Source organism: Myotis davidii, unplaced genomic scaffold (assembly GCF_000327345.1).
Source record: "Myotis davidii unplaced genomic scaffold, ASM32734v1 scaffold464, whole genome shotgun sequence".
Classification (NCBI taxonomy): Eukaryota; Metazoa; Chordata; class Mammalia; order Chiroptera; family Vespertilionidae; genus Myotis; species Myotis davidii.
The window spans coordinates 140,897-152,762 of NW_006295287.1; the positions used below are offsets into that span (position 1 = coordinate 140,897).

Genomic DNA, 11,866 nt, shown 5'->3' on the forward strand with positions numbered 1-11,866 from the left:
GCTCGGGGCGGCTCGGGGAGGCTCGGGGAGGATGCAGGAGCAGGGGCTTTGCTTCTTCTTCGTGTTTGTCCCCCGGAGCCTCCGTGCAAGAACCCTGTGCCCCGGCCACGCTTGGCGACTCGCCTAAAGGGCCGCGGGGCCTTGCAGGTCTCCGGAGTAAGTAAAGCAAGATGTACAGTCACCGACATTTCCCAACTCTGAAACGTGAGACTAATGGCAAATTCTGAAACACACTGCCTTGTAGTCTTTTTTTAAAAAAAATATGCTTGTATTGGTTTTAGAGAGAGAGGAAGAGAGGAAGAAAGAGAGAGAAACATCGATTGGTTGCCTCCCATACGGAGCCCAACTGGGGGTGGAACCCACATCTAGGGCCCATGTACCAACTGGGAGTCGAACTGGCGGCGGTGACCTTCTGATGGACAGGATGGTGCCCAACCCACTGAGCCACATTGGGGGATGGAACCCACATCTAGGGCCCATGTACCAACCGGGAGTTGAACCGGCGGCAGCGACCTTCTCATGGACAGGATGATGCCCAACCCACTGAGCGACATTGGCCAAGGCTACTGACATCATTTCTACTGACATTTAAGTGTATGAGATCTCCTTGCTGGTGGGCGACCAAAAGTCCAGGTCACGGCCAGGGTGGCTCAGTGGTTGAGCATCAACCCATCAACCAGGAGGTCAGAGTTGGATTCCCGATCAGGCACAAGCCCAGGTTTTGGACTCGATTCTCCAGTAGGGGGCATGCAGGAGGCAGTCGATCAATGATTTTCATCATTAATGCTTCTATCGCTCTCTCCCTCTTCCTTCCTCTTTCTGAAATCAGGGAGTGACGGAAGGCGGGAGGGTTAATCGGGGGGGAAAAAAGAAACATGTAAGAGAGACATTGCCCTACCGGTGTGACTCAGTGGTTGAGCTTTGACCTGTGAACCAGGAGGTCACAGTTCGATTCCCATTCAGGGCACATGCCTGGTGTGGAGTATGCAGGAGGCAGCCAATCCATGATCCTCTCTCATCATTGATGTTTCTATCTGTCTCTCCCTCTCCCTTCCTCTCTAAAATCAATAAAAAAATATATTTTAAAAAAATAAGGAACAAAAATAAAATAAAATGAGGCCCCCAACTACACTGTTTCAAGCCCCCACCCCCACCCCCTGGCTCCACCCATTGGCTGTATGGCTTTTTGGCAAGTGCCTCAACACATCTGTGCCTCAGTTCCCCCATCTGCAAACTGAGGAGTCCTGCTTGGGACCCCTGGGTAAGACTCCGCGCGCCCACCCTCTGATGCCAAGGGAGGGTCTGTGGGCGGTTAACGAGCTTTCTGATGGTGGAACAGAGTTCCAACACCAGGCGAAAGCAGACGCCATGTGTCCGAGGGCCAGTCCTGGTTCTTGGGGCTCTTGTCTCTCATTATTCAGCTGCTCCCCATTTTCTTCCTCGTGGCTGTCGATGGAGACACCCTTTCCCCTCCGCTCATTACTATTCTTGCCCGAGGCTCCAGCCCCCGTACAGCCCATAATACACACATGATTGAACCTTCTGGGCTAATGAATATGGATGCACACAAGTCGGGACCTCGTTCACCACGGGGCCATCCCGTCCCAAAGGGCCCCCTTGTGACCAGTCACTCAAAACGTCCCCCCGGGGCTATAGCTCATCCTTCAGATAGGCCGGGGCCGCGCGGGAGGGCCACCCACAGACAGCCCAGAGGTCGTGGGAGCAGGACCCAAACGCGGGCCAAGAAGGACGCTCTCACAGGTACAACTCAACGAGAAACCTGGGGGTGGGTGAGAAGCCAGGCCTGCGCCCCCACAGCAAGGAAGGGGGGTCTGGGGCAGCCTGTCCACTGGGGAAATGTCCCGGGAGCCACCTGGGCCAATGGGCGGTTTCTAGGAGCCACCTCCTTTTTAGAAAGTCATTGGAACAAGAGCTATTTATTTTTATTTTTTTTTAACTAAGGATACGTTGCTATCTTTCTTTTTAAATATATTTTTATTGATTTCAGAGAGGAAGGGAGAGAGAGATAGAAACATCCATGATGAGAGAGAATCACTGATCGGCTGCCTCATGCACACCCCCACACTGGGGATGGAGCCCATAACCAGGGCCTATGCCCTTGACCGGGAATCGAACCAGCGACCCCTTGGTTCCTGGGTCGACGCTCAGCTGCTGAGCCACACCCGGCTGGGCAGGTGCCATTTATTTCAATGGCATGTGTTGGTGAATCGTGGTATCCAACATCGGACCGTTTCAACATGCAATCGACACAGAAAATGGTGGAGGTGTTTACCTTCTTTTTCCACACTCGATCTTCAGAACCCAATGCGTGTCTTACACCTGTTTCACGCAAATGGCAGCTAGAGCTCAAGTTTTAGGGCAGTGGTTCTCAACCTGTGGGTCACGAACTGGGGACCAAGCCCATAACCAGGGCCTATGCCCTTGACCAGGAATCGAACCAGCGACCCCTTGGTTCCTGGGTCGACGCTCAGCTGCTGAGCCACACCCGGCTGGGCAGGTGCCATTTATTTCAATAACATGTGTTGGTGAATCGTGGTACCCCACATCGGACCGTTTCAACATGCAATTGACACAGAAAATGGTGGAGATGTTTACCTTCTTTTTTCACACTCGATCTTCAGGACCCAATGCGTGTCTTACACCTGTTTTACGCAAATGGCAGCTAGAGCTCAGGTCTTAGGGCCCGGAGAGTCCCAAGGCTGGCGGCTGTCAGGGCGGACAGTGGCCTCCCGAGCTCTGGGAAGGAAGCGGAAAAGGTGGGAAGGTGGCCTGGGGGCAGACTGGGTCCGTTCGCTGCTAAGACACCTGAAGGAGCGGGAGTCTGCCTGCGCCCTAAGTTTGGGGAAAGAGATGGAAGAAAAGGGAACCAGGCTGGACACGTTGCCTGTGAGCATCTTCGAGGTTCTGAGACTTTAGACTCATCCTCTGAGGCAGCAGCCTTCCTTATCTCACGGCACAGAAACTGTTACTAACATTCCGCGGCACACCAAAAAATATATATATATTTCTTTTAGGCTGACCTGGCCAAATAAATAGGTGTTCTGATTCACCGGGGTCGCCTAAGACCATCCTGCATATCAGATATTGACATGACGATACATCACAGTAGCAACATGACAGTGATGAAGTAGCAACGGAAATAATGTTATGGTTGGGTCACCACATGAGGAACTGTATTTAAAGGGCCAGAAGGTTGAGAACCACTGTTTCAGGGCCCGGAGAGCCCCGAGGCTGGCGGCCGTCATGGGGGACACGGGCCTCCCGAGCTCTGGGAAGGAAGCGAGAAGGTCGGAAGGCGGCCGGGGGGCAAGCTGGGTCCGTTCGCTGCTAAGACACCTGAAGGAGCGGGAGTCCGCCTGCGCCCTAAGTTTGGGGAAAGAGATGGAAGAAAAGGGAACCAGGCTGGACACGTTGCCTGTGAGCATCTTCGAGGTTCTGAGACTTTAGACTCATCCTCTGAGGCAGCAGCCTTTCTTATCTCACGGCACAGTAACTGTTACTAACATTCTGCGGCACACCAAAAAATATATATATTTCTTTTTGGCCGACCTGACCAAATAAATAGGTGTTCTGACTCATTTTCCCTGAAGAAACTAAAGTGGCTCCCAAATATATCTGTCGTGACTTCTTCATATGAGTGCGAAATAGGTACTGTTGTTGTTTAATATACTAGTTTATATTTTTATTATTGATTCAGAGAGGAAGGGGGTGGGAGAGAGATCTAGAAGCTTCAATGATGGGAGAGAATCATTGATGGGCTGCCTCCCACACGCCCCCTACTGGGGATCGAGCCTGCAACCCGGGCATGTGTCCTGACCGGGAATCAAACCGTGACCGCCTGGATCATAGGTCGACGCTCAACGCCTGAGCCACGCCAGCCGGGCAGGACTCAGTATTTCAGAGACGCACTCTCTCTAGTGACTTTACGCCCGTGGGCGCCTGCCCCTGCACAGTGGCTGCCATAGTCGGATTGTTATGTCCACGTAACCGATGAGGACATTGAACACGGGAGGTCAGAGAGCTGAGGGGGCCTTCCCAGGGCCGCCTGGGGCCGAGGTTAATGAGCCCACTGAGGCGCAGCTCTGAATTGTTGGCGAGTCAGGCACGGAAGCATGAAACTGGGAGGCCAAGGGCGTGAGCAGGGGGCACACTGTGCCTCTCTCCTGTCCATCAGCAGCCCTGAGCAGCCCCCTTGCCCGCCCTCTGCCGTCTGCACAGGATTTCTCAGCATCGACTGCACTTATCAGCGGTTCTCAACCTGTGGGTCGCGCCCCCATTGGCGGTCGAATGACCCTTTCACAGGGGTCGCCTAAGACCATCTGAAGACACAGATAGAATTACATATTGTTTTTGTGATGAATCACTATGCTTTCATTATGTTCAATTTGTAACAATGAAATTGGGGGTCACCACCACATGAGGAACTGTATTAAAGGGCCGCGGCATTAGGAAGGTTGAGAACCAGTGGCTTAGAATAAGGCCTTGAGGTGGGCTTTATGCTCCCACATTTGATGATCGGGAGACGCACCCCGGTCTGACTGTGGTTTGACTCCAGAGCCGCAGCACCCCTCCTTCTGAGCGCCCAGCAACCGGTGCCAGTGGCCGGATGCCAGCCCCGACGCCCCCACGGCCTGGGACAGAGGGTCCTCCGAGCCTTTGAACATCCTCAGCCCTGAGGGGAATGTTCCAGACGTGGGTGTGTGGCTATTAAGGCTCCCTTTACGCTTCAGCCACCGTCTTGAACTGCCTGCAGAATATTTCCTATTAATATCCACATCGTGATCCAAGCGGACTCATTACCGTCCCAGAACATCAGTCCATATCAACTCCTCGCATTTGCACAAAATCCTTTACAGCTCAAAGAAGTGAGCCATGCAGATGGCATGGATGGTCGGGGTCGGGCGGGGCCGGGGGGAGAGGGATGCATTGCAGGGCGGAGAGAAGCGCAGGTGCAAAGGCCCTGAGGCTCAGCCAGCTCAGCTGGTGCAGGAAACAGTGAAAAGGTTAGTGTAGCTGGCGCCGATCCAGGGAAGGGAACGTGAGGGCCATGGTGTGGACTGTGGATTCTGTTGTAAACCTGATGGGGAGATTTGAATGAATGATGCCACCTCCCCCCACTGTATCCCTCCCGTGGTTTCCAGCTGTGTTGAGAATATAAAGAAGGCTCTGGCCAAAACCGGTTTGGCTCGGTGGGTAGAGCGCACCCCAGCTCCCCTAGTATCTACCTAGTATTTACCATATCTACCTAGTATTTCTCTGCTTCCAGGTCTCCGTTTACACATCGTTTTACGGAGGGAGAAAATGTTGGAAACTGGTCATTTTAACAGTACACTGTAACATGCCCTCTTAGAAGTAAGGAGACTAACATTAGACCAAGTAGGGACTCTGCACTAATCCATTCTTCATGTCTTTGCTCAGTCAGATATTTAAATTACTTTACGAGAGACTGCTCAAAGTGAAATTTCTTATGGCCTCCCCTGTTCTCAGTCTTCATGGCAATGATCACAGTTCCATGTGGAGTTATTCGTTTGTCTCTGGTTCATTCACTTCCTGTCCGTGCCCTTCGTAGACAGCCCAGGGAAGGCAGGGACCACGCCCGGTTCACACGCTGCTCTACACTCACCCTCGAGCCCTGCACCCCACGCAGTGGAAACGCTCAATAAACATCTGTGTCTGATTGAGACCATGAGGACACGCACCAAGAGAGAGAGACCCTGCCAGCAGGGTGGAGGAGTGGACAGGGCAGAGACTGGAGCCAGGGGATCAGGCGGGGAACGTGACAGCAGCGTAGGGAGAGATGGTAAAAGCCTGAGGTTGGTCAGCAGCAGCAGAGGCAGGGAGGGAGGAATGGAGGCTACAGCTGTTCAGAAAGTAGAAGCAGCTGGATTTGGTGACTGATAGGGCACAGGGAGGGGACAAGGAGAGGAGAGCCTTACTTTGGGGGTGATAGCTTGAGAGATTAGGGAAAGCATTGTCTTGGTCTTTTCCGGCTGCTGTAGCAGAAATACGGTAGACCAGATGGCTCATAAACAGCAGACATTTATTTCTCCTGGTTCTGAGACTAGGAAGTCCAAGGCCATGGCCCTGGCAGATTTGATGTCTGGCAAGAAGTCACTATCTCCTTATTGTCCTCACAAGCGACCAGGGAGCTCTCTAGGATCTTTGCTAAGGGCACTAATCCCATGCAGGAGGGTCCCACCCTCATAACCTAATCATCTCCCAAAGGCTCGACTTCCTACTACCATCATCTTGGGGGTTAGGATGTCAACATATGACTTTTGGGGAGACACAAACACTTAATAGCAAACATAGTGCAATGAAATTAAATAAAGGGGGAGGGGTGCCAACCGGTGTGGCTCAATGGTTGAGTTTTGACCTTTGAACCAGGAGGTCATGGTTTGATTCCCAGTCAGGGCACATGCCCAGGTTGCAGGCTCGATCCCCAGTGTGGGGCATGCAGGAGGCAGCCAGACAATGATTCTCTCTCATCATTGATGTTTCTCTCTCTCCCTCTCCCTTCCTTTCTGAAAGAAACAATATTTTTTTAAATAAATCAAGTAAAGGGAGGAGGATAAGATATTTGAGGCTACACATCAAATGCCAGATGTTGGACTCTAAGGTGCTTGATCCAGAAGGACATGTCCAAGAGGTAGTTAAAAAGGAGATTCTAGCCCTAACTGGTTTGGCTCAGTGGATAGAGCATCGGCCTCTGGACTCCGGGGGCATGGGTTCAATTCCGGTCAGGGGCATGTACCTTGGTTGTGGGCACATTCCCGGGGGGGTGGGGGGGCGTGCAGGAGGCAACTGGTCGATGTTTGTCTCTCATCGATGTTTCTGGCTCTCTATCCCTCTCTCTTCCTCTCTGTGAAAAATCAGTAAAAAAAAAATTTTTTTTTAAAAAAGGCGATTCTGCTACAGAATTTTAGTGAACAGTTTATGGCTGGACATGTCTGTTCTGAACAACGATACCATTGGGCTGACATTCATAATGTGCTTAGCGCACAGTAGGTCCCACACCAACCCTAGAGGCAGCATCAAACAGGGGCCAAGAGCCCAGTGTCCAGAGTTAGATTGTCAGGGTTCAGTTACCAGCCCCACCACTGACAATGTGCGTGGTCTTCAGCAAGGCTGCTTACGCTTCCTGTGCCTCGGTTTCCCCATCTACCAATGGGGGTAATAATAGAATCCAGGGCCTTGGGCTATTATCAGCAGTTTAACCCATTTAGAGCCCTGTGTGTGGAGCTCAGTGAGTATTACCTGTTCTGTTCTAGGATCTCAGTGAGTCATCACAGTAGATGGGGTGGCAGGCATGACATCAAACTTGGGTGTTGGTGGAAGAGGAAAGGCACCCACGGGTGCCCAATTATTTTTCCTTCCCTCAATCCAGCAAGAAGAGGCTGGCCGAGATGAACGGATGGTCCACTTACCTGCTGGGATGGACGACCTTCCTTCTCTACTCCTGTGAGACACATGGGGGTGAGTGTCCTGGGACATGACGGGGAGGATTGGGAAACTGGAAAAGATGAAGGGGCCGCAGTAACGACTCCTGAATCCAAGAAGGCTTGGTAGGAACCTCAGGCAGACCTGGGGCTTGGACCCGTCTGCGCTGTGTGGCCTTGACCAAGCAAGGCAACCTCTCTGAGGTCACCTCTCAGCTTGTTGAAGAGGAGCAGTGGCGCTTACTTCGTGGGGCTATTTTGAAAACTAAATAGAAAGAAAGAAAGAAAGAAAGAAAACTAAATAGGATAGACACGAGGCTCATCCAAGATGCTCAGTATATGGTAGGGGGAATGCAAATACGATATTCATTTAAAGGGGGGGCTCTAGCCCTGGCTGGTGTGGCTCAGTTGGCTGGAGCATCGTCCCCTGCACCAGAAGGTCATGGGTTTGACTCCCAGCCAGGTGCATACCTAGGTTGCAGGTTCAATCCCAGTTGGGGTGTATAGGGGAAGGCAACCAGTTGATGTATCTCTCTCACATTTATTCATTCTCATTCTCTCTCTCTCTCTCTCTCTCTCTCTCTCTCCTTCCCCTCCTCCCTCTCAAAAATAAGTTAAATTTTTTAGAAGGAGGGGGCTCTATCATTTCAATTGCCTGAACCGTCAGACTCCCATTACATTATTTTTAACTTAATTACAGAACTTAAACATTCCCTTTACACTATTTTTTTAATTGTAGTAAAATACACAGAACATAAAGTTTACCATCTTAATCACGTCTTAATCAGCTGAGTAGTGTTAAGTACATTCACATTGCTGGGCAACCAATATCCAGGACTCTTCTCATTTTGTCCTCATTAAACAACTTCTATTCCACGCCCCCACCTCCCAGACTGACAACCACCACTGGACTCTCTGTCTCTATGAGTTCAGCTGCTCTAGGTGCCTCACAGAAAGGGACTCATGCAATATTCGTCCTTTTGTGACTGGCTTACCTCACTCAGCATAATTTCCTCCAGGCTCATCCATGTCATAGCATGTGTCAGCATCTGTTTTCCTTTCAAAGACGAATAATATTCCACTGTCTGCATAAACACCACATTTAGTCTCTCCATCCGCCCATCGATGGACACTTGGGTGGCTTCCACCCTTTGGCTTTGGCAAGTAATACTGCCATGGACCTGGGTGAACAAACATCTCTTTGAGGTCCTGCTGTCTGTTTTTTGGGGCGTGTGCCCCGAAGTGGAACTGCTGGGTCATACAATGATTACATATTTTTTAATTTTCTTTGAGAAACTGTCATACTGTTTTCCACAGCAGCCGTACTATTTTACATTCTCACCGACAGGGCACTAGTGTTTCGATTTCTCCACGTCCTTGCCTGCACTTGTTATTCTCTGCCTCTTTTTCCATAGTAGCCAGTCTAGTATGTGGGGGGCTACGCTCTTTATTTTATTGTCTAAAGTTCTACATATGTCTCCTCTTTCTGCAATTGACCCCCGCACCCCCCCCCGCAAGCTATTCCCATCCAGCACAAGCCCCCACAGCCCCAGTGTCTGTGTCCATTGGTTATGCTAATATGCATGCATAGAAGTCCTTTGGTTGCTCTCTAAACGCCCCCCATCCCGACCATTTGTCCCTTCCAACCAACTGAGCCACCCAGCCAGGGTAGCTACACCCTTAATGTATCTAGGAATCGAAATTAGCCACCCCCCAAAATTTTTAATTAATTAACCACCCAAAGATTGTACGGTCAGCATAGTGAGACCTTGATTATCTAGGTAATCATGCAAGTTATGGCGAAACATTCTCGACAGTTAGAATCCTTTTCTGCCTGGCACGTCCTTGTCCCTTGACTAAAACTCAAAAAACACTCATACTCATGCACTTTAATTCCATGAAGTCATTTTTCTTTTTTTAAAAAAATGTATTTTTATTGATTTCAGAGAAGAAGGGAGAGGGAGAGAGAGAGAAACATCAATGATGAGAGAGAATCCTTGACCGGCTGCATCCTGCATGTCCCCTACTGGGGATTGAGCCGGCGTGTGCCCTGACCAGGAATCAAACCATGACCTCCTAGTTCATAGCTCAAAGCTCAACCCTTGAGCCACGCCAGCCAGGTCCATGAAGTTCCTTTTCAATGATCACATTCTATATTCCAGAGATTCCTAACTTGGGGCCACTAGGCAAGCACTCGTGTCCATGAGACCCTGGATTTGTATTTTAAAAAGTATGCATGTATCAGGGTAGTGAGAACAGCTATTGTAACAAACTCCAAAGTATCAGAAGCTTCACCCAAGAGCATTTTATTTCTTGCTCCTATGAAATGCAATGAGGGTGCATCGAGTTGGCAGGGACCCAGCTTCTTTCATCTTGGGGATGACCATCCCCAAGGACTTCAGAATGCTCTGTGGATTCTTTGCTGATAGACAAAGACCAAGAGAGTCTGGAAGACTTTGGAGGAAAGCCTATGTTTGGCCAGGCCAGGAAGTAACATCCATCACTTCTTCCCATTTCCACCAGCCAGAACTCACATGATACTTAGCTGCAAGGGAGTCTGGGCAGTGTAGTTCAGCAGTGCATTTGGGAGGAAAATGAAGCTGGTTTTGGTGAACACACTGCAGTCTCTACCAGAAGGGCATACGAACCTTTTCCTAGAGAGAAGGTCTGGTTTCTTGAAACAACAGACAAGTCCCCAAAAGGTTAAGAACCCAATTTATTCACACAGGGAACAATGTGCTTGATTAAATGTCAGCCTTTCCACTTATGGGTCTCATTCTGGTCAGCCATGCCTTCCTGAGCCCACACCCACATTCCAGTGCTGAAACTCAGTACCCCCAAATCCCCCTCCACACGTATTCATAAACTCATTTATTCCGTACATACTTGTTGAGTGATTTCTAAGTGCCGGTCACAATACTACAGGCCAGACACACAGCCATAAATAAAAGCCAGGCTTTGCCCTCATCAGTTTGGCTCAGTGGATAGAACGTTGGCCTGTGGACTGAAGGGTCCCAGGTTTGATTCTGGTCAAGGGCACATGCCAAGGGTTTCAAGCTCAATCTCCAGTAGGAGGTGTGCAGGAGGCAGCCAATCAATGATTCTCTCTCATCATTGATGTTTCTATCTCTCTCTCCCTCTCCTTTCCTCTCTGAAATCAATAAAAATATATTATTAAAAAAAAAAGGTGGCCAGACCTTACATTCAGAGAGCTCACAGTGAATAGGAGTGATAAATGCAAACGCAAATCATTATATTCTTTTAAAAATTGGTGAGTACATTTCCAGAGATCGGCTCAGAGTACTATACGAGTAAAGCAGAGTATTAATCTAGACTGGACCAAGTCTTCATGGGGGAGGAGCAGGGGGTAAAGCTAGGAAGAGAAGAAAGCCACTCAGGGCAGGATGGAGGCCGTGAGCAAAGCCCCCAGAGGCAAGCAAGAACGTGGAGTAAGGTCAAGGTGATGTCCATCGGGGCGCGAGAACAGAGAGGTCAGCGGGGCCTGGATTACGGAGGATTTTAACCCAGTTAAGAAGGTTAGACCATCTGCCGGACTACTTTGCAGATGGCTAATAGGGTCTGTTATGTGCTGATTCTTACTCACAGCTCCCAAGGATAGCCTTAATGCTGTGTACAGGGGGCACCTGCCTGCCTCCCCCTCACCACCAGCACCCCATTGACCCAGTGCTGCCCATCATTGAGGAAAGTCACTGGTGACCATGACAATGACAGTGATGATGATGATAGCTGGCATTTGTGGAGCAGCTGCCACGCTCCAGGCACCCTGCTAATAAGTACTTCCTAAATCTTAACTCTTTAAACTTGGCAAAAAAACCCCAAGACCAAACAGTTCTGAGACCCAGAGGTAGGAAATGCAATATTGCTAAGGAACCTTAGTTGTACGCACCCATTGGGGAGGCTCAAAGATGGGGTTCTACCTTTTCCGTTCTGTCCCAAAACATTCCTTATCCCTGTCATGGTCATTGCCAGATTATCCAGGGCGAGGGTCTGATCCGCAACAAGAGGGGGCTACTAGGTTGAAGATAGGGGCTTGTGTCTTGTCCGCCTGTATGAGTAACAGACTAACTGTTATAACAAACAAGTCCCGAATGTCAGTGGCTGAACCAAGTAGGGGTTCAAGTCGAACTCATCTGATTCAGAGACACCGGGTCCTTCTGCTATGTGGCCCCACCATCCTGGGGTGGGGGGTGGGGGGGAGGGAGTCAGCGTTCTCTACCAGCACCTCTTTATCAAAGTTTCTAAGCCTTGGCCCTACTGACATTTGGGCGGATGACTCTTTGCTCTGGAGGGCTGCCCTGTGCCTGGCGAGATATTTAGCAACATCCCTGGTCTCTACCCAGTAGTTTCAGCAGCACCACTACCAGTCCCCCTTCCCAGTTGTAACC

At 50.2% G+C, this 11,866-nt stretch overlaps 1 protein-coding gene across 1 annotated transcript in view; it reads left to right on the forward strand.

Moving 5' to 3' along the window:
• The first annotated feature begins 7,427 nt into the window (after positions 1-7,427).
• ELSPBP1 (epididymal sperm binding protein 1) overlaps positions 7,428-11,866 on the forward strand; it is an 18,899-nt gene continuing 14,460 nt past the window's right edge. The window contains exon 1 of the mRNA XM_006769956.1: positions 7,428-7,497. Coding sequence (XP_006770019.1) covers positions 7,428-7,497 — 70 coding nt within the window. The remainder of the gene's footprint in view (positions 7,498-11,866) is intronic.